Genomic DNA, 23,377 nt, shown 5'->3' on the forward strand with positions numbered 1-23,377 from the left:
GTCAGTTAAAGATCATTTGTTGATTTTTACATGTTTATGTTGTTTGGATTTCATTTATCTGTCTTTAAGTTTCTTTTCAGTTTCTTCAATATTTTGTAGACTGTTGAAGAGCCAAAATGAAATTGTTACCAATAAAAAAGGAAATGTGTTCGAGAGTAGATATCATACATCTGATTTGGAGAAAATCACTATCATCTCTGTAACAAATAACTGAAACCTTGTGACCTGGACCACAAAACCAGTTATAAGGGTATTTTTTTAAATTGAGAGTTATACATCATCTCAAAGCTGATTAAATAAGCTTGCCATTGATGTATGGCTTGTTAAAATAGGACAATAATTGGGCCGAGATACACTGTAAAAAAAATTCAGAAAAATACAGTAAAATAACGGGCACAATAAATTACAGAAATTTTCCGTAATACAAAAATAAATTTTTCCCCTGCAATTTTACATTAATTGAAAATGTGGAATCCGAGGGTACAAAAAAATCTAAATATTGGAAATAAAATCGCCTTTAAAGTTGTCCAAATGAAGTCCTTAGCAACACGTACTACTTATGATAATCAGTCTCTCCAGAAAACGTTATTATGCAATCGCATGATTCAAAGCATAATCGGGTGATTCTCACGAAACCATTGAAACACCACGGCACTAATGATTTTAGCTTTGGATGTTTTGCTAGACTTCTTTAGATGACAGAAAAAATATTTACGGAATATTCATGTATAATAATAATGAAGAAAAATTAGGAAAATGATGTGTCCATGCCTGATGTTCTCATCCTCCGCAACACTTTTTGAGAACAGTTTAAGCACACATACAGAATTTTAATAAAGTTTGATTTTGAGTGACCAAGCACATGGACCAGTTACTTCAAGATGGCTACCAGGTAAGATCATTTTTTTACAGTTAATTTGAAATATTGTCTTGTCAGAATGCTTACACGACATTTTGATTATCATTACCGCAACAGATGCTTATTAAATGTTAATTTAATTAATAGAAGCATAATACTTTGATTTTAAATGCATGTGCAGAATCTCCAAATTATGTTCTTTCAGGTTTGTCATGTCATTTTGAAAATATGTCAGTGTTGGTGTTTTCTGGCTGTTGCGGTGGTGAGATTTTTTGGGACTAATTTTTTGAATTGTGTTACAAAAAGTGTTCAATGATAAGTAAAGTTTTTAAATTAATTGTCCCATTTACTCCAGACTTTGTTTTTTCAATGTCTGGTGGGAAAAAAAGTAAACTTAAGCAATTTTTACATTTTCATGCTTGACATTTTTAAAACCAAGTTTTCGTGAGAATCAGCCAAAGTCTGCATATTTATGCGGGGGATGCATTTTTTCCAAATACGCTGCACTTTCGCAGCATAAATTGCAGATTTCCATGCGCAAAATATGTGGGGCTTACATGATTTCATAATCCCCGCATTTTCATAGCAAAAAAATCACATATCCCTGCTAAAAAAATATATAACCATTACAGAAAATTCTAATGGTTTCCATTAAAATACCAATAGGAACCATTAGCTTTTACCATTAAAACCACTACACTGTAGTGTGTTTTAGGCAATATTCCATTAGAACCAATACATAGAACCAACAGAACCAATACATACCATTAGAGACCAACAAAAACCAATACACTGTGTTTTGGGCCATATTCCATTAGAACCAATAAAATTCCCAATAAACCCAATAAAACCATTAGAACATGATCCTTACTTAATTTCTAATGTTTTTTTGTCATAAAAATATATAATTTTGACCCATACATTGTATTGTTGGCTTTTGCTACAAATATACCCGTGTGACTATGACTGGTTTTGTTTTGGGGTCCAGGGTCACATTTCAGTTTGCACTGATGAATCATGCAATAACCAAAAAAGACTAGTTTTCCCAAAGTCACATTTTAATGCTCTGTACATTGATAGTGTCTTTGATGAATTGACAGCAATGTTAGAAAAATCAACCCGGCAAACAAGCAAACTGTAAACAAGCGCACATCAACAAAGTAAGCAAATATAAACCTTCTACTGAAATCATCAATAAGATAAGAATGAGAAACGTTTCCATAGATGAGGCTGAAGTAAGGCTGATTTTATACAGCAAATCATTAACATTCAAGTAATATCTCTTATTTGTTCAACATAAAACATTCTTAAATCACAATCATCATATACAGAAAACTAAAATTGGCACCCATTAAATCATATACATAATTTACAGTACAGATTTACTGTATTAAAACAAAATTATTTCCACATTCTGGAAATGTAACAGCAAGAACATAAAACTTCACATTGTTTTGACAATAATAAAATAACTGAATTAAAGGTATTACTATTGCTATTAAGTATTTTGGCGCTTGTATGTTATTAGTACTATTTATGTGACGCATGCCTGTAATGATACGATGAAAAATCAATTCCTTAACTATAAGCCACAAGTGATCGGAAATGCATTTTGAAACTCAAACAAAATACCACCCATTCTTTTCTTTGAAACATTAATTTCACAAATATATAGATATTTTTTAGTTTTTAATAGTATTTGTAAGGAAAATATAGAGTCCTAATATTTTCTAAATAAACAGCTAGCATTATTTGATAAGTATGCACGGCAACAGTGCATTGTGTAATCTACTGTTAGCCTCACACACAAACAGTACTGTACTGTATGTCATTAAACAGTGCGAGTGGTAAACTTTAAATGTCAAAATACCACACTATGCATTTTGCATATGGACAGGCTGCACCGATCGGAGAAGGATTTATTAAACGGACACAGATGGAATATGACTATTAGTGGGAATGTTAATCCGACCTCCTATGAGTTATCTGTGAGATGTATGGCCACATGCAGCAACGGTTCAAAAATGAAAAGACAAATGCTGAAACTTGGAGCCATAGACAGATATTTTTTGTATATATTTCAATGCAACTTCATCAGAAAATCATCGAGACAAGTGATAGCGCCTTAGTCAACGTTACATACCGACACGAACTTTATCTTGCAGATTACTGCTTCACCATAAACTGAAACTGCTGAGCATTTTACAATCAGGCCTTTCCAAATGAATAATGCATGCATGATCCACACATGCAGCATGTACATTTTCAGCCAACATCAACATTGGGAAGTGTACTGACTGTTGCATTCAGTTGTCTCAGTAATTCTACAATGCAGTGTGTCGTTTTTGGCAAAGGCATTCCGAGGCATTGTATGAACAATGCACGTCAACAAGCTTTAGTATTACAGCGTCATACAACAGTAGTAACAAATACAAAATACGTGGAAACCATGAAGGGAGAAGTTCATCGTAAATGTAGAGGGAAATACCAATACATCAAATTAAGTGCAAAAACCGGACACGTACGTTACGACTTTGGTGTCCATCAACCAGTCACTATTATTGTAAGTCATTGCAGATATCGATAGACTTTGAAGCAGTGGTTCCCAGAATCGGCCACAACGACATGGCCGTCTGAGGTGAGAGCGAGGCCCTGGGGTCCGTACAGTGGGTCGGCAGCCGTATTGATGTAGGAAAGAAACGATCCGCTTCCGTCAAACACCTTAAAACAGGATGAGGTAGAGGTGTGTGAATTACATACTTTATATTTACATTTATGCATCTGACAGACGATTTTTCCAAAACGACTTACTGTGCGTTACAAGGTACATTTCTTATATCAGTATGTGTGTTCTCTGGGTTCGAACCCATGACCTTTTGCGTTGCTAACGCAATGCTCTACCACTGAGCTATATAATGTTTCTTTAAACATTACATTTATATCCAAATCAACTAAAAGTGCATGCAAACCAACCCATGAACTTTGCTCAGCTAAAACGATGCTTGAACTACAGAAACACCTGAATATGATTTGCACATTTAATGGGGCGTACACACCAAACGCAAATTCAACGTTTTGTGCGAGTAGATTACATACAAAGTCAAATGCAGATACGCAAATAGATGCGCTATTCGGCTCAGATGCGTCTTTCGCGCAAAAAAAAAAAAAATTCAACTTGAATAAAAAAATTCGCCTGACCTAATGCTCGGTACACACCAAATGCGTGGCATGGCATTACTGGCTCTATATTACTCGCGGGATTTAACTTTGTGTCATGCGAATTTTTTCGTTTGAGGCGAATAGCGCGTTTTCGTGGCAAATACGCTGCCCATAACACGTCATTTGCATCGCCCCACATGAGAACGCGTCTGATGGTGTCTTTGCATTGACTTTGTATGTCATTTTGTATGTATCTATCATTGAACTCGCGTCTGGTGTGAACCCAGTAATGTTAAATCCACCGAGTTATGCTACGTATACACCAAACACGAAGCATCACGTTCCTCGCTCTAGAATACTCGTTCCATTTCAAGCAACACCAAAGAGTTTTTTTTACCTTAAAATAACGTTTCCAAAAAAGATTCACTAGTTCATCCACGCGAAAAAGGGGGCGCGGCACATTCTCATTACTTTGCCGCACTCTATAGGCCAAAAATTCACTAAAGAAGTTTCCAACCGTTGGGTCGCGGTCCTGTAGTTCGAGTGAAAACTACAAAAACTTGCTTTACGGCAAGTTACAATCCAATCAGAGCCAGCTTTGCTGCAGTAGCCTAAATTATTTACGACAGTGGTAATGGACAATTCCGCTTTCAACCTGTAGGGGGAGCAAAGAGCAAAAACTCTTTAGTGTTGCTTTAACTTTGCGTTATGCTAATTTTTCGCTTAAGTTGAATATTTAAATTGAATATTTAAGTTGAAGACTTATTTGAGGTGAATAGCCCGTGTTCGTGGTAATTGCGCCATCTAGATCGCCCTGCGCGAGTTCACGTTTATACGTTTGTTTGCAATGACTTTGTATGCAATCTACTTGCGCAAATCATTAAATATATCAATAATATTGAGCAAGGAATGCAATGTGACTACATGCTTCGCATTTGGTGTGTACGCCCCTAGTCTCATCTTACTATGAGACATGGTGGCTCATCTACTGTAGATTTATTACCTGTATCCGACTGTTTCCCCAGTCTGCCACAATAATGTTCCCATTGACATCCACAGCGACCCCTGTAGGAGCATTGAACTGGCCATTGCCTTCGCCGTTTGACCCAAACTTAAGCAAGAATTCCCCATCTGCATTGAATACCTGTGACAGGAACAGGAGGAATGTGAATGGGAAGATACACTTATGTAGTCTTGTGTAGTGTATGTATAATATTTTGTTTAGCCAAGAAAAATCTGTCATAATTTACTCACCCTGTTACAAATCTGTATTTATTTCTTTGCTCAAAAAAAAAATCCTTTGTGTTCATCAGTACAATGTTTGTATTTAAACCGATCTGAAGCTCCATTGACATCCATTGTAGAAAAGAAAGGATACTATGAAGGTCAATGTGGCTTCTGATTGGTTTGGTTTATTGCTTTATCTAAATGTAAAACCATTGCCCTTATATATAACTTTTTTTACATTTTAGATTTCCGTGTAAGAAGGAAAGGAATGTCTAGTTTAATATGACGCCTGTTACTTATCATATATATTGACTAAATGTTGGACAGTCCAAAAAAATATATGATATGACTTTTTTTGCAAAAATGTTGACCCATACAATGTTTTTTTTTACTATTTCCACAAATATACCCGTGGTTTTGTGGTCCAGGGTCACATATGCCATTTTATTAAATTATAATCTATTTATGAGGACAATAAAATTTGCAATAATACTTTATCTATTCTACATACTATAATTATTTTTTCCGTTGTCATTGGTTTCAATATTTCGTTTTTCATGTAAAGCTGCTTTGAAACATCAGCCAGGTTTCCATCACTATGATTTTATGCGCATTTTGAAGTTTCGCATCAAAAACGAGTGATCGAAACGCCAAATTTCGATTAAAAATTTCGCAAAAAAGTTTTTACACTCGCTTGAGGTGTTTTTTTGATTTATGGGAAAAAGAGTAAATGTGTATAATGGGAGATGGAAACGCATTTGCCGAATTCTGAAATAGCAAACATTAAACCCATGGGACTGACCGTCTAGCTGTTTCCGCTGATGTTATCTCTCCCATATATGCTCTCGACATCGTCGCAATATCTTTGCTGCTAGTGCCTGCATCAAAAATTCTGCATTTCTTCTTCTGTGCACTGCATTCAGTTTGGCAATTACAAGCTGCCCTGCTAGTAAATGTATAACTTGCCCAATCGTAACTAAATGCAGTCCTGTCTCTATTTTCTAAGCATGCCTTGTTTTATTTACTGTTTGTTACTAGGTTATCAATACCACCGTTATTCGCTTAAACAATGAATGAAGGAAATGCGCCTAATTCACATTTATTTATTATTTTATCTTTTTTTGCACATTGTAAAAAGATTTGCTTCACGTTTGGATGGAAACCAAAAATGTAAAAATCTTCATGTTGAAACTACTAAACATCTGAAAACAAAAACATACTCAAAAAAGCTAATCTTTTCTCTAACGTAAATATTCTTCAAAAAATAATAGCTTTAACTTACCTTTACAGAGTGATTGTGAAAATCTGTGATGATTATTTCATTGTTGTTGTTGACTGCTGCAAAGTGTGGCCCTTTGTAAAAAGACAAATAACATAAATGGATATGATAAGAGGTTCTCAACTTTAAATCATATCTTTTTTAATCATTTTTATGTAATTAGGAGACCCCAATTGCATGCTCAAGCTATATCTATATAGCACACTGCAAAAAAATGACTTTTTACTTGGTATTTTTGTATTGTTTTCAGTAAAAAAAAAATTCTGCTAGTGGGGTAAGAACATTTTATTTTTTATGGATTTTTTTTTTCTTGAATTAAGTGTTTAAAAAAATTCTTACCCTATTGGCAGATTTTTTGCTTTTTTCAGCACAAATTCACTTAAAGTCGCAATGAAATTAAAATGAAAAACTGTAATTTGTTTTGGAATATTGTGGTATTTATTTTTACAAATGATTTATCTGTGAGCTTCATTATGTTTTTAAAAATGTGCCCTCATAATCTCCTCCCCTTCTCAAAACAATCCTTTACTTCCGGTCATAGGGTATGGCAGGTGGGCTAATTAGCAATTAGCAACACGACCCAACTTAAAACAATCCAATCAGTTCTCGATGTACGAATTCAAGTCCAGCCCTGCATCAATTCATTTCAGAAGCCGGTTTCACATGGATATACATCACCACAGGGAAGAAAAGACAATCGCTACTTCATTTCATGCCGTCTTTAAGTGTTGTTTTTTGTCTAAAAACTAGACTTATTTTCTTAGCTTCTTAAAGCGACACCATGTAATTTTTCAACCTTCATAATAAATTCTCAAGACCCTTGTGATAGTACATCGACTTTAAATAGGTTGAATGACATGTCTACCATAGCCTGACGGAGTCTGTATCGCTTTGACTCGTACTTTAAAACTTAGGGTTTCGGGTAGTAACCAGAGCATTAAAAAAACTTTGACTGCTTTACGGCATACGTCACTTCCTCCACACAATTTTTTTTAACGTCAATTTTGCTGGAGGCTACTTAAGGAGTGTAGAGAGCAACTTCTATTATGTGACTCTCTGGCACCGTGTTAGTGTCACCCACCTATGACACGGGCGACACGGATTCGATTCCCCTTTAAGGCAATTTTTTATATAAACTCACGATCTTGATTCATACATAAATGCGATCTTCTTTATAAATGACGGCGATTATCTTGCATAAAGTTCCCTGTATTCAGATGCTGCATTCACGTATTTACCTTTCTTTTACTGTCTATGGTATTTATATTACAATCCAGGATGCTATAGCAGTCAAACTTGCTCAAACTCACACAGTGTAAAACCAAACCCTATTTATTCACCAATCCCTATTCATTCACCAATCAGATCCAAGCGTCTCTCTCTTCTCTCTTTCTCATTTGCTGCGTTCCGCTGTCACTCGCGTGACGTATTACAAAGCGGCAGAACTAAACACATCGGTTTACTTGGAGCGACAATTTTCACACAAACGAGAGGAAAAACGAGCGCCATTGCGGAAAATCCTGGTGGCGAGGGAGAGAGAGACGATGCAACAATATTTGTTTGGAAAAAGGCAAGGAAATACTTCTGGTCGTTTCTCAATTGGAAGGCTGCAGCCTCCGGAGGTCAAATATGCAGGCTGCATACGTCATCAAGCCTGGTCTATTAAGGTAAACTGAGCATTACATTCGCAAGTCATAAGCATACTGCAACAATTTACGATTAACTAAGTATAACAGTCAACTTTATAATTGTTAATATTCTGAAATAAGACAGTTTTGATGACGTATGCAGCTTAGAAATACGACATGCAGAGGCTGCAACCTTCAGATTGAAATGGCTTCTGCCACGAGTTCCTCATCAGAAAGTTGTAACATGACTGCGTTTCTCCCTGATGCCTCAAAATGTTGATCGTTTAGCGTTTTAAAGGTTTCGTTTTTAGTTTAGTTTTAAGGTTGGCCAGCTCTTTTCCTTTGCGACAGTGCTTCGGCGCTTGTAATCTAGAAAAATACATGTCTAGCGCCCCCTAGTTGCCAAAAAGTTCCGCCGTGTGCCTTTAATTTAAGAATTCTTAGATATTTGGTCTGAAAACAAGACAAAAGAAAGTCATTTTTTGCAGTGCACCTACCATTAATATCATGCATTTTTCTTCTATGCTGTGTATATGCACTCACCAGCAAACTGTCTATCTCCACATCCCCTGCTGCCAAACTTAGTGACGAGTTTACCGCTGGGCTGAAAGATGAAAACCATGCATGCCTTGTTGTCCACAACGATGACGTGACCATTTTGGTCAACAGATACGCCTTTTGGACCCATCAGCCTGCCTGAGCCCAGTTTAGCCTTTGGAAACACATAGTAACCTTACTAATATATCATTTTGGGTGAGTTGTTCTTTAAAATCGGATGAAATGTGATGAAAATCACCTTATATTTGCCGTCACTAGAGAAGATGCTGACCCATTTATTGTCATAGTCAGCGATGATGATGTCACCATTTGGATGTACAGCGACTCCGGTTGGCCGCTGCAGTTGCCCTGGTGACCGGCCACGTACTCCAAAACGGCTCTGAAATTCTCCCGTATTTGAAAATATCTGTGACAAAAATTTGTGAGATTACTCATATGAATGTATCACATGACCACACATCTTTTATGGTCCCTTTAAGATGTCAGATTCAGGATAGCATGAGACAAATTTCAGACATTCATAGTCGGCTCACCTGCACACATTGATTGTTACTGTCTGCGATCAGGATTTTTCCGTCTAGTGAAGCTGCTACTCCTTGAGTGTTTGTGAATTCTCCTTTATTTCTTCCTTTTGTTCCTATGAAACAAAGGGACTTCAGCTGAAGGTTACGGAACATTTGGAATACAAGTGAAAGATTGCTTTTTTACTATTTCTAAAGAATATGCCAGTGGTGCTCGCACATTCGTACATTGATTTGATGTTCTTGCAGTGCCTACAGGGTCACATATCATACATATTAAACCAGAATTAATGTCTGTTCCTATTCTAAAAATGAGGTCATCCTCTATTGGATTAACTTTTTTCTTTGGGGTGCTGAACAAGCTTCCGCCCCGCCTCACACCCTTCTGTCGGCTCCTGCTCCCTGGAGACTTGGCGCTCCGTTTCCGTGCCCCACCTTCACTTGAACCCGTAGACGCCGCGTTTGCTGCGGTGGTGGTGCACGGGGAGTCATCCGGAGAACTGGCGACCTTTAGTTTAAAGGGGCTTCCTTTGATATGCTGATCATACAGTCTCAACGCAAGACTGAAATTGCCCTCCTTCTTCACAGTATATTGAAACTCATAAGTTCCGTTTTTAAGATCCACGATTTCCCCATCTGCAACGCTGCCGTCCGGCGTGAAGACCTCTGCCGAAATAATGGCGTTTCCAGTCTTGCACAGTCCACCAGATTTATCTCTAGTGGTTATGATCACGGACGTGGGCTGACCCACCACACACTGCTCCAGACCCTCTCCCGAAGCTTCGGTCTGGCTGGCCACCGCGCTGCTGGTGACAATGGTTCCTAAGTTGTGGATGGACTTGCGAAGTCCTTCGATCTCCATCACGAGATCCAGCTGGTCGTTCTCCTCTGGTTGAAGGGGAAGGCCCTGGCTGGCCAGTTCGCTCAGTCTCTCTCCTACATCTTTATTGGTCTGGAGAACGACGGCTTTGTTGCCTCCATCCAAGGCCTCTTCAGTCATGGTGCAGTTGTAGCTGATGGCCGCTTCTTCCTGGAGAAGCGTGTCCAGCTGACCCTGCAGAACCTTTAGGAGATGCACATTTTTTAAAGTGACAGTTCACACAGAAAGGACATTTCAAGTTGATTTAACCTTGCATTGGTACAAAATAAAGTGGCCCTGTTCCAAAATCTAGTGAGGTTCTTATGTAGGCAGCATTTTATGGATAGCATAATTTTTTAACACCATGACAGCTTCTAAGGCTCATTTTCATTGGGACTGTAAGATGCCTCATTATGTCCAAATTCTACAGTAGGGTCGCATGCAGGCAATCCCACAATGCATCCTTACAAACTAAAAATTTCTCTAAGTGTATTGATTCTGAGTTTTGGTCAGGAACACTGGTAAGTTAACCAAACAAACACACCTTCTGCTTTAGCCCATACGTGACTTCCAGCTCCATGAGCAGGACGCTCTTGCGTGTGTCGAGGGTTTTGTGAAGGTCGCTGAATGAGGAATGGATGTCCTCTTCAATAGAGCCACGCTGAGTGTTCAACTGCTGCAAAATATCTCTCAAGCACTGAACCGATTCTCTTATCTGAGGCAGCCTGCGAATCAGGAAAATAAATCCATTAACCAACAAATCACCTGTATTTCTATTCATCCATCAGTTATTACTGAAATCAATATTAAATCAATAAGCAATCTGCTAATGAATCAAGCAATTAGAAAATGGAATAACGTTCAATAATAATCCTAAAGGCCCCTTCACCCCAAGGGTATATAACTACAAGATAAGTTTATTATTATTTTTTATTATTTAGTTTATTCTGAATTTAAAAGAATAGTGTCCATCAACAACTAAAACAATGACAACGGAACGATATTGTTGGGTTATTGACTTTCAGAGTGATTTCAATAAAACAAGGACAGCCAATCAAAATTCAACCCTAATGAAAAAGGGCTCGTTGATTTACATGTAAATCGGCACCTTAAAATAAACAATGTTACTGTACACTGGTGTGGACACTAAGGCTGCAAGATATGTTGAAATTGACAAATGTAAAACAAATGTATCTTAAAACATGATGTATCTTAACTAACAGAGAAAAGTTCTAAGAACGTTCATTGAATGTTGCCAACGTTCCCAAAAACGTTCTGCCAACACAAAAAGTGTCCAGCTTTTTTAACGTTTTACGAATGTTTCTGGTTTGTCTGAACGTTAGAAGTATGTTTACATTCTACCATTTTCAAACGTTATGCCATTTCATGTTGTAGCCTCTTATGGAACGGCTGAAATTCCACAAGGGGGCGTATTTGTTCCTCAGACGTTGCACAATAAACGTGACATCCGAATATATTCATTATAAATCGTGAATGAAAAGTGAGATTCGAACGAATGTCCGTTAGTGAACTAATTGTATACACTATTTATATCGTAATTCGGTCAGAAACGTCAAGATTGTGAGATGAACAAATAGTTTTGGATTAAAAGGCTTGGATATTCAATTTCCTTGGACTTTTGGGGATTTATGAACAATTTGTTTTGGACAATTTCACCGAAGCGGATAAAGGGAAGATTTTAAAGGTAAGTAAATATCCTAAATTGGCGCCGCCCGGTTCAGGTAACTAACAACTAGATTACAGTTTTATGACTGCTAAAAATCATATTATGCTTTGTGTGTGCGCTTAATGGAATCCCTAAACTCTAAGCTTTCCAACGATGTGCCGCATGACCGTATATTTTGAAGATTTAATGCTTCAAAGTTACAATGACGTAATGCAGCCTCACGTGCAAGGGAGGGGGTGTACCATGTACGGCACAGTGTTCCTTATCAGGTTAATGTTCACACAATGTTTAAAATGTTTTTTATATTTACTTTTTTGCTTGTTATGTAAATAATAGAGAAACATTGCAAGTTATTATTTTAAAACAGTTATAAAACATTGTTTCTGAAAGTTTTATAAAAAGACATTATAGTGATCAGTGTTTGTTTTAGTTGGACTCTTGACATTTTGCTTGAATTTTGAGTTTCCCCCTGGTTGCATTAACTTTGTGTGTATAAAACACAATTCACTTATTAGGTTTAGATATTGATGTTTTGTTTCACCATTATGTGATCAGTGTTTGTTTTAGTTGGACTCTTGACATTTTGTTTGCATTAACTTTGTGTGTAAAAAACAAATTTTTATGGTAATATAAAGTTAACGGTGCAATTCTGTGGTGGTTGGTACATAATGGCAAATATCATCATCTAATTAATTGACAACCAAAAAACTTTCTTAACACGTTAAAAAACTGGACATATTTCATGGTGGCAGAATGTTTTTGGGAACATTGGTAACTTTCAAAAAACATTCTTAGAACTTGTCTGTTAGCTGTGATGTTGGTTATAAGTGTTTTTTTAAATATAATTTATTTTTATAATTTAAATAGACTTTACAATATTTTTATTGCATATTTTCTTTTATTTTGTGTAGCCTGGATGCCTATATAGTTGTTGTTATAGTTTTTGGTGTGAATAGGCTCTAATCCTCATGTTTATGTTAATCTGCAGACTTTTTACATAAATATGGCATGACTGCAATATAGTAAAATGTGTTAAACGGAGCAGTGAGTACTTATTTGTATAAGGCATTGTCAAATTACGCCAAACAACAATCTGTGTAGAACTTTGCAAACGACAAGACATTTAAATTCATACAATTCTGCAAGTGCACATCTATGAAATCTATTATTTTACTAGAAAAAGTCATTATGGCCATCATTGTTTCTTTAGCTTAATTGGAAGAGCATAGCATTAGCAGCGCAAAAGACACAGGATTGATTCCCAGGGAACGCACATAATGATGATAAAGTGTACATGTCAGACTTTAATTCCTGATTGACCCATTTGCCAAATGCAAAAAGTTTAGACATTGAACTGTCAATGTCAAAACTCCTCTCAACCTGTTTTTAGCTGCATCCACTCTGTCCTGCAGTGTTGCAAGTTGCTCATTCACAATATTTTCCAGTAAATCAGTGGGATGTTCAGCATGTTCTGCATTCATACAGTCTTCACACACTGCATTCTCGCATGACACACAGTACAACTCAGAAACCTGGAAACAGAAAAGAGTGCCATCAGAGAAAGACATATTGACCAGAGAGATTATCACCAATATCAATATCATAAAAAACTTATACAAGCCTAAAAATCAAGACAAAACAAACAAACAAAACTGAAGCTCACTGAAGATAAAAAAAAACTTTCAATGATGACATAAGGATAATAAATTAATTACAAGCAATAAGACAAAAAATACAATAACTGAGAAAGTTACATAGATTGTGTAAATTAATTATAATGAATTATATATAATGTATAAATAATTATATGCATACCAAAAAAGCACCTACAGTGTACATTTTTCAATGTAACTGTGATTAAAATTGTAATATCATTTGTAAAAGCAAATAGTTATGAAAACGTTCATCTCCTGTAAGAACATTCCCTGACATTTTAGGTACTTACCTTAAATAACCTTACAATATTTATAGAGGAATCAGCTGATGTCTGGCTATATTTTATCATTCAACTTGTTTTTCTGGGACATGCAGCTTATGCTCAAGGGAGATACACTGCCTGTAGGATATGTCACCCATCTGTGTAAGTGCATTGATGTCTGTGTGTGCTTTTGTGAATGTGTGCACTGGGATGGATCTCACTTTTCCTTTGTGTTGAGAGCAAGTTAGTCCAGTTCCTTTTCCAGGCAGAGCCTCTAATACAGTACATTCCTCACTGCTGCTGTCAGGAGAAGCTTGCGGTGCCTCCATACGGTTAAACAGTACCAATGCACACTTGATACGAACCTAAAACGCAAGGTACAAGGTACATATTTACACTTACATTGTGCCCTTTAAGCTTTTAAGTTTACACTATAGAATACAGCTGATTTCATTTTTTTTACACGATTGATGTGGGTAAAGTTGCATTGTGTACAAAGACACAGACGGTGACATTCCCAAATATTTGATGTTTGATCTTTATACTGCTCATGATATTATTAGCTGTAAAACTATTGCATTTAAAAATTGAAGTAAAACTGTAAATCTGGGAAAAAAAAACCTTTTTGAAAACACCCATTAAACATTCAAAGTGCTGGAGGAAAATGTAAGTGAACCCTTAGACTAAATACTTTAACGAAAGCTAATTTGTGTCAGAAATAAAATTTGTTTAAAGGTGTGGTTTAGTGATACTTTGATTGATAAAAGACAAACATTTTAAGATTGCTGTCCTTAACTCTTTCCCCGCCACTGACTGTCAATTAAGTGAAACCATTAAAGCAACACCAAAGAGTTATTTTTTACCTTAAAATAACGTTTCCAAAAAAGTTTCAGTGGTTCATCAACACAAAACAGGGTGAATGGCACTTTCACATTCGCTTTGCAGCCCTCTATCGGCCAAAACCGCACTAAAGAAGTTTCCAACCGTCGGGTAGCGGTCCTGTAGTTCGAGTGAAAACTACAAAAACTTGCTTTACGGCAGACCTACAATCCAATCAGAGCCAGCTATGCTGCAGTATTTACGACAGTGGTAATGAACAATTACGCTTCTAACCTGTAGGGGGAGCAAAGAGCCAGAGTTCTTTAGTGTTGCTTTAAAAAACGTGTTCCTGATGAAGTTTTATGTTAATCTGTAATACCGCGATCATCCACTAGATATCGCACTTCCCCCCCCCCAAAAAAAAAAAACTGTAGCAAAAAAGTTATTTACTTATTTTAAACGCTGTCTGTGTTTTGATAATTGTTCTGAATCTGATCTCTAACAAAATTCCTTCACAAAAATGCAATTATTTCAGCTTTTTGCTATAAAAAATATTTTTAAAGTACAATACCCATAGTAAAAAATATAGACAGGATAAAATGGTTTCTTACTGTTTTGTTTCTTTGTTTATTGTTTGTTTGAAAACAGAGGGTTTGTTCTTTCATTTGATATATTTGTATGTATATATATTTTTTAAAGAAAATTTTCCTGGAAGGCATTTTGTGAAACTTGTGTGAAAATCACAAAAAAATGCCGCTGAGCAACTTTTCAAAAAAAAAAAAAAAATTAGTGAGGAATTAGTCAAGAAACTTCAGCTCTTATGAACCATACCTCGCAAGAAGGAGCTCTCTAAAGATATCCAATCAAGATTTGTTGCACTCCATAATGCTGAAAAGGGATACAAAACAATCTCAAAATGTTTAAACATCCGTAAATCAACAGTTAGACAAATTTAATACTGTAGCTACCCTTCCTAGAAATGGGCGCACAGCCAAAATGACTCCTAGTTGATGGAGTGACTGCGAAATTAAAAACTTGTGTTACATTTACAGGTTCAGAAGAAATGCGAAGAAATACAACATTATAGCTTTTGACAGATTTCTCAGCTTTTTGAATGACTAGGCAGACTATAGGCGGTGACGTCATTGCCTGCAAGAAATCTCAAAATCCCATGTCAACACAATCTTCCGCATAGCCGGTTTACCGTTTTGCTTTTAATTTTCTGTAATAAGCTGATTATTGATAGATATCTGGTTATTTTGTGCATATATACACAGTCAATGCTAATGGTTCCCAGTAAAAAAAAATAGATTTGCTTCATATTTAAAGATTTATATACTTTAATATGTAAGCGCTAAGTGGAAATGCTTTCAAAAAACACCAAAAAGCAAAGGAAACTTCTGCTTATGTTGTAGACAGAAAAGCATAAAGTAATACAGAATACCACACAAAAAACCAGGTTGTCCCGAAATAAACATGTGAATACAAATACAGAATCCTAGACCTCTCTGGACCTTCATCTATAAAAAGTAAATGATAAAAATGTCAAGAGTAAGGTCTTTACAGCTGCTCACCTTACTAAGATCTAGTTCAGTCCTTATACATGCAAGTATGTCTGTGTGCGTCTTTCTGGATTTGAATATGGTGTGGGAATACTGCGGTAAGCAGGTTTATTTGATCCGCTGGAGAGAGGAACACGCCGTGTGTTGTAGGGGCCAAATACAGTTTCCCCTCACTTGACACGGGGCCCTGCAGAAAACAGAAAGGAAAACAATCAGAGATCCAAACATGAATGTAAGTACATACAGTAAGAAGAGACCCTGAGACATGCACTAAGAATATACAGTAGTATCATATTGCAGTCATAATATCAGATGGTAAAATGGTTTTGATTACATGATATTCATTTACTGTGGGAATTACAAGATACGTGGTAATACCACGGTATGTATCAAGTGAATTCTTATAAAACTGAAGAAATAATCCACATAGGCCCACAGGTTTCTATGGTAACTAAAACAGCAATTCACAAGAGCTACAGTCACATGAATATTTTCTCATTTTGTCATTCATGTGTTGAAAGCAATGCAATGAGCTCAGCCCACTGATCATCACTCAAGTATTTCTAAACTCGGGGTGAGATCAGGGTGCATTGGCAAAAAGCAGATAGTGGGCCAGCATTAATGGCACTAAATATGACATTGGGTTACTAAGGGACACTGATGTTATCTGCTGCCTGAACCAGACTGTCTAATGCATTATTAATTGAGTATGTGACCCAGTCTGTGAAAACCCAGATGAAGTCATTTTTTGTGAATTACTGTTTTTCTTGAATAATTTAACACAGTGGTTCTCAAACTGGGAGGTATGAGATGGTGCCAGGGGGTCCCAGTTTTTTGACATGTTTTAAAATACATTAATTTATCATACATTCTGTGCACTTCAACATAAAAATAAGGCTACTAACCAACAAGACTACATTGTATAATTTAATTAAATGTTTTGTTTAATTCAAATTCTAAGATTGAGTTTTATGTCATGAATTTTCTTTTGGGGGCGCGAAGGGATGCGCCCTACATTGGGGGTGGGGCACACGGAAAGAACATTCTGCAAAAATATAACCTTGATATCTTAAATATTGACTGAGTAAGGTCATGTCAAAGACCGAATCAATGATAAAACCAAAATGTAATGCTACCAATCTCATAATTTGCTTATGAGACTTTAGTCTGGATTTCACAGACATGTCTTGATGTTGTACAAACATATCAACACAAACACACATCATGTTAGTCATGCAATAGTGGTCATGTTTACTTGTTTGACAGTCACTTTGATCTAGGCCCAGCACCTGCCTTAAAAATGTTGCAAACAATAACCAAGATAAGTTTTGCTACTATATTATACATTAAATCCTTTCAACATTCAATACCATGCATACTTGGCAGAGAAATTAGATTAATTTCCTTTGGGGGCGCGAAGGGATGCGCCCTACATGGGGGGTGGGGCACACGCTAAAAAGGAAAGAACATTCTGCAAAAATATAACCTTGATATCTTAAATATTGACTGAGTAAGGTCATGTCAAAGACCGAATCAATGATAAAACCAAAATGTAATGCTACCAATCTCATAATTTGCTTATGAGACTTTAGTCTGGATTTTACAGACATGGTCACATATTTTGTGGTCATGTCTTGATGTTGTACAAATGTATCAACACAAACACACGTCATGCTAGTCATGCAATAGTGGTCATGTTTACTTGTTTGACAGTCACTTTGATCTAGGCCCAGCACCTGCCTTAAAAATGTTGCAAACAATACCCAAGCTAAGTTTTGCTACTATATTAATACATTAAACACTTTCAACATTCAATACCATGCATCTTGGCAAAGAAATTAGATTCATTTCCTTTGGGGGCGCGAAGGGATGCGCCCTACATTGGGGGTGGGGCACACGGAAAGAACATTCTGCAAAAATATAACCTTGATATCTTAAATATTGACTGAGTAAGGTCATGTCAAAGACCGAATCAATGATAAAACCAAAATGTAATGATACCAATCTCATAATTTGCTTATGAGACTTTAGTCTGGATTTTACAGACATGGTCACATATTTTGTGGTCATGTCTTGATGTTGTACAAATGTATCAACACAAACACACGTCATGCTAGTCATGCAATAGTGGTCATGTTTACTTGTTTGACAGTCACTTTGATCTAGGCCAAGCACCTGCCTTAAAAATGTTGCAAACAATACCCAAGCTAAGTTTTGCTACTATATTAATACATTAAACACTTTCAACATTTAATACCATGCATACTTGGCAGAGAAATTAGATTTATTTCCTTTGGGGGCGCGAAGGGATGCGCCCTACATTGGTGGTGGGGCACACGGAAAGAACATTCTGCAAAAATATAACCTTGATATCCTAAATATTGACTGAGTAAGGTCATGTCAAAGACCGAATCAATGATAAAACCAAAATGTAATGCTACCAATCTCATAATTTGCTTATGAGACTTTAGTCTGGATTTCACAGACATGGTCACATATTCTGTAGTCATGTCTTGATGTTGTACAAACATATCAACACAAACACACGTCATGCTAATCATGCAATAGTGGTCATGTTTACTTGTTTGACTGTCACTTTGATCTAGGCCCAGCACCTGCCTTAAAAATGTTGCAAACAATGCCCAAGCTAAATTTTGCTACTATATAAATACATTAAACACTTTCAACATTCAATACCATGCATACTTGGCAGAGAAATTAGATTAATTTCCTTTGGGGGCGCGAAGGGATGCGCCCTACACGGGGGGTGGGGCACACGCCAAAAAGGAAAGAATATTCTGCAAATATATATCCTTGATATCTTAAATATTGACTGAGTAAGGTCATGTCAAAGACTGAAATCAACGATAAAACCAAAATGTAATGCTACTGACCTCATAATTTGTTTAGTCTGGATTTCACAGACATGGTCACATATTTTGTGGTCCTGTCTTGATGTTGTACAAACATATCAATAAAAACGCACGTCATGCTAGTCATGCCATGGTTGTCATGTTTATTTGTTTGAATGTCACTTTGATCTAGGCCCAGCACCTGCCTTTAAAATGTTCCAAACAATACCCAAGCTAAGGTTTGCTACTATATTAATACATTAAACACTTTCAACATTCGATACCATAAGTACATACATATCGAAATGTACTGAATGTACTCTTTATTGCATGAACTCTATCAATAATTTACAGACGAGTGAAATATTCTGATTCAGATTTTGACTACACGGGGACAGAGGTACAGCAAACACGTGTTTATGAAAAACAGTCGTTTTTTTAAGGTTCAATGAGATTCTGAGCTCAAAGTCGTCTACCAACAGATGGTGTGACGATAATAATAGCTAGATTTACCCAGGATGACCCGCAGCTCTGACCTTAACCCCCCTTACCCACCCATGCCCACTTTAATAACTGAGAGTGGAAGCTAAATTAAATAAATGCTTGATGTAATGCTAATGGATTACAGAGAGACCTGCTTAGGCGATTATTGCATGCAGAATATGATTAAATAACCAAAACGTAAACATGTATTGATGGCACCATATTTCATTTGAACATAAGCTGCGAGTTTCTGTAAAATATTGTGCAATACTGTGTATTGTCGTGATGCTATTCATATCAACAAATATTGCTATTTATATAGCAAACCAGTTTTGCTTTTCTGAGCATTGATTCAGTAACCACAAGAGTTCAGAGAGTACATTACAACCCATTCAAAAGAGCAAACTTCATGCATTCACATTGCATTCATAAATTCTGACTTAAAGAAAAGTTACTATTTGAAATGGGAATAAAGGTCACATAAGAATTATTTATAAATGAATGCGATTGTGGACAACATGGTATCATATAAGGAAATGGAATACAGAGCTGGCATATGTCATTACTCATGTCATTTTAGACATTATGATTTGTATCACAAAAGGCTCTCAGTGTTAGATCCAGAGCCCCTCTTTCCGTCTCAGAGACAACAATGACCGAGGATAAGGAACATTAACCATAAGGATCCTGCCAAAGACAAGCAAGACATTTTGTGTAGGACTATTCAGAGTTATTGAAGCAGAATTCCCTAAGGGCAGAGCATTCATGCGTTCTAGATAGAGCATCCAAGTTCACCTAATCGGCTAGTTTGCTTTCAGCGCAGACATGTCATTCTCACGATGGCATAAGCGGAAACCTGTCAAGACCATGTGGTCAACATCTACACAGCTCACATTTGGGTATATGCACGTTAAAGGGACACTCCCCCTTTTTTTTAAAAAAATGTTAATTTTCTAGCTCCCCCTGAGTTAAACATTTGAATCTTGCCGTTTTGGAATCCATTCAGCCGATCTCCGGGTCTGGCGTTAGCACTTTTAGCATAGCTTAGCATAATTCATTGAATCTGATTAGACCATTAGCATCGCGCAAAAAAATAACCAAAGAGTTTCGGTATTTTTCCTATTTAAAACTTGACTCTTCTGTAGTAGTTACATCGTGTACTAACGGGGGTCGCAGCGCTGCGCCATTCTAAAAAAAATCGAACACATTGTTTTCTATGAGTATACGCGTCCGTGCAGCCCAGCCTTGACTTAGGAAGTTGCTCAAATCCCTGTCGCGCCAGCTCACAGCGCCACTCACATAGTTTAACATTAAATAACATCATATTTGTCCCAAATCATTAACGATTAACATTGGCTGCTAACATATATTTTGCATTTTGAAGTAGACGCTATCTGACGCGGTGAGCTGCGCGGCCGGTGTGTAATCCCCTTAAGACTGACAGAAAATTAAAAGTTTTGATTTTCTATGCGGTTATGGTTACGAACTACACTCTTATTCTGGCGTCATAATCAAGGACTTTGCTGCCCTAACATGGCTGCAGGAGGCGCAATGATATTACGCAGTGCCCGAAAATAGTCCCCTGCTATTGAAAAGTTACCAAGGGAACTACTTTCAGGGGCTGCGTAATATCATTGCGTAATATCGATTATTTTTTAACGCGATGCTAATGGTCTAATCATATTCAATGGATTATGCTAAGCTATGCTAAAAGTGGTACCACCAGACTGGGAGATCTGCTGAATGGATTCCAAAACAGTAAAAATAAAATGTTTAACTCCAGGGGAGCTGGAAAATGAGCATATTTTTTTTTTAAGTGGAGTGTCCCTTTAAAGATGAGGGGTCTGTTACGAAAGTTACTAACACATGAAAGTCTTCATCTTGGCAGAGGAATGAAATAAAACACAAGAACTTGAATTCTTAAAAAAGATTTTCGTTTATCTTTAGCAAATGGCCAATAAACTGTTTAATCTAAAAGTTTTGCTCAAAATGTTTAACCTCAGAAAGTCTATGAATATTTTTAAGTTGCTTTTCGCAACCACGATACGAAAAATATGTGACATGACTATGCAACCCTTATTTAAAGTATTATCAACAAAAATTTAAGAAATTGCATCAAACTAAAAATGTAAAAATTGATTAATAATACAAAATACATTTTCTACAGTGAACCAAATCTCAGTTCAACAAACGATTGACTTTTGGGTACACTTAAGATGGCCAAGACCTCTGCGATGGGATCAAAGTCGCAATATGAGACAGAATCCAACCATCAATTCATTGACAAAACATGACACCAATTCATCTGGAGCTGTGTCATGGACTAAAATACATATGTATGATAATATGATATTCACACGATATGCCCACTATAGTCTAACACAAATCTGCTGTTTGCAAAACATTGTTTTAGTCTTGTTCAAAGCAAAGAAACCAATGTTTGGCCAGAATGCTCGGTTTTATGGCAACTTCATATTGACATCATACTAAATATCTGGTAGGCCTATATTTGAAAGTACCATGACAGATAAAATCGACAGAATATTAGATCAGATGCTTCAAAAGGCAGAAATAGCAGATCTCCTATGTGAGGCCTATGAGACAGATGCAAACATTCACTTTCATTTCTCTCCATGAAAACTGATGCAATTCTACTGCGTGTATCAGATGCTGTCTTGTCACATAGTAGTACAGTAGTAAATGTTAAGGTTAGGATTCACGCAAACCTGTAATGCATCTAAAGAAACGCATCCACCCACAGCATCCATCTCTCCTCCAGCTTTACTTCTCCCCCACCCCCGTTCTCGCTTCCCATGGAAACACGATGCGTTGGGGTATCAAAGATGCTGCGTTCAAAATAACCCGCATCCTTCTCCATCACTGCCTTGCGTTTCTGTTTTACACGTCTGAAATTCAGTCTTACCTTTCCTCCATAGCTGTGTAGCTTCACGTGCAGCAGGCTTACATGATCTCCTCGCCTTACTCCTCTCAGACTGACACCCGTTTCCCTGAGAGGAGGGGTGGAGGCCTGTTTTGCACGCTCGCTTGTCGTTGTTTCTCTCTCTCCGCACTACGGCGACATATGTGAATCACAGCAGCGTGTCGTATGGGAGGAGCCAGACTCCAGGCTGCAGCTAGACAGCCAATCATAATACAGTAAGCTTAAAATAGTGTCGTACGCAGGCGACAAGCGCAGCGCAATATATTCGAAGTATGACATCGAAATACCGCGAGAGCTTTCGATCGCTCGGCTTTCGAATCACTCTCGCGGTAGTTTGATGTCATGCTCCGATCGCATCAAGTCAAACACATAGTCTTTGCACTCTCCTACTACCTTGATTTTATTTGTGGTTTTTTTAATATATAAATTTAGGCTTAATTTGCAATCCTTACATCTGCAGCTATGTTACTCATTTTTATGAATTAAAAAAAAAAACATTTGTCTATTTTTCTGTCAAATTAATGTAGCCTAATGTTTATTGCTAAAAATACAAAAATCATACTTTTAACTTTATTTAGATAGTTTTAGACATTGATATCCTTGAAAATAAAATAAAAATAGTTTTAATTTTTATTTTAGCATTTCATTTTCAAATTTGGGACATATTTTATTATTTTATTTTTATTTAATAATTAATGAATTATGAATTAATTTATAAGATTGCAAGAAAAATAATTCATTAAAAAACTAAAATTTTCTGTCAATCACTTCATTAGTTTATCCTCAAATTTTTGTTAAAAGTAGTACAGGATATTTTATGTACTTTGTACACGTTCTTACACATATAACTTAATAACATCATAACTTTATAACTTTAACTGAATTTGGGACTAAACACAAGAGTACTGTGTGTTGAGTTGTGTCATTTAAACCAATGGGGCCATTGAGACACTTTTGAATGCTGTTCAAGTTGGAAAATATGAGCAGAACAGACTGGTACTGTCAATCGACACATCTCTTTGTCA

At 36.6% G+C, this 23,377-nt stretch overlaps 1 protein-coding gene across 4 annotated transcripts; it reads right to left on the reverse strand.

Moving 5' to 3' along the window:
* Positions 1–1,896: 1,896 nt before the first annotated feature.
* trim2b (tripartite motif containing 2b) lies at positions 1,897–22,496 on the reverse strand. 4 transcript variants are annotated; one of them, XM_073866180.1, is made up of 13 exons: positions 22,335–22,496; positions 16,089–16,263; positions 15,346–15,402; positions 13,917–14,060; positions 13,158–13,309; positions 10,635–10,815; positions 9,527–10,294; positions 9,244–9,342; positions 8,949–9,116; positions 8,696–8,864; positions 6,528–6,598; positions 5,022–5,162; positions 1,897–3,580 (listed from the first exon to the last, which is right to left on the reverse strand). In XM_073866180.1, the coding sequence occupies exons 4-13, from the start codon at positions 14,022–14,024 to the stop codon at positions 3,428–3,430; spliced, it is 2,010 nt and encodes a 669-aa protein (XP_073722281.1). In that variant the 5' UTR covers positions 14,025–14,060; positions 15,346–15,402; positions 16,089–16,263; positions 22,335–22,496; the 3' UTR covers positions 1,897–3,427. The 4 variants fall into 4 exon arrangements, with proteins under 4 accessions (XP_073722281.1, XP_073722282.1, XP_073722284.1 ...); XM_073866181.1 differs by lacking the exon at positions 15,346–15,402; XM_073866183.1 differs by lacking the exons at positions 13,917–14,060; positions 15,346–15,402.
* Positions 22,497–23,377: the final 881 nt, after the last annotated feature.

The sequence above is a fragment of the Misgurnus anguillicaudatus genome, chromosome 3 (genome assembly GCF_027580225.2).
Source record: "Misgurnus anguillicaudatus chromosome 3, ASM2758022v2, whole genome shotgun sequence".
NCBI lineage: Eukaryota > Metazoa > Chordata > Actinopteri > Cypriniformes > Cobitidae > Misgurnus > Misgurnus anguillicaudatus.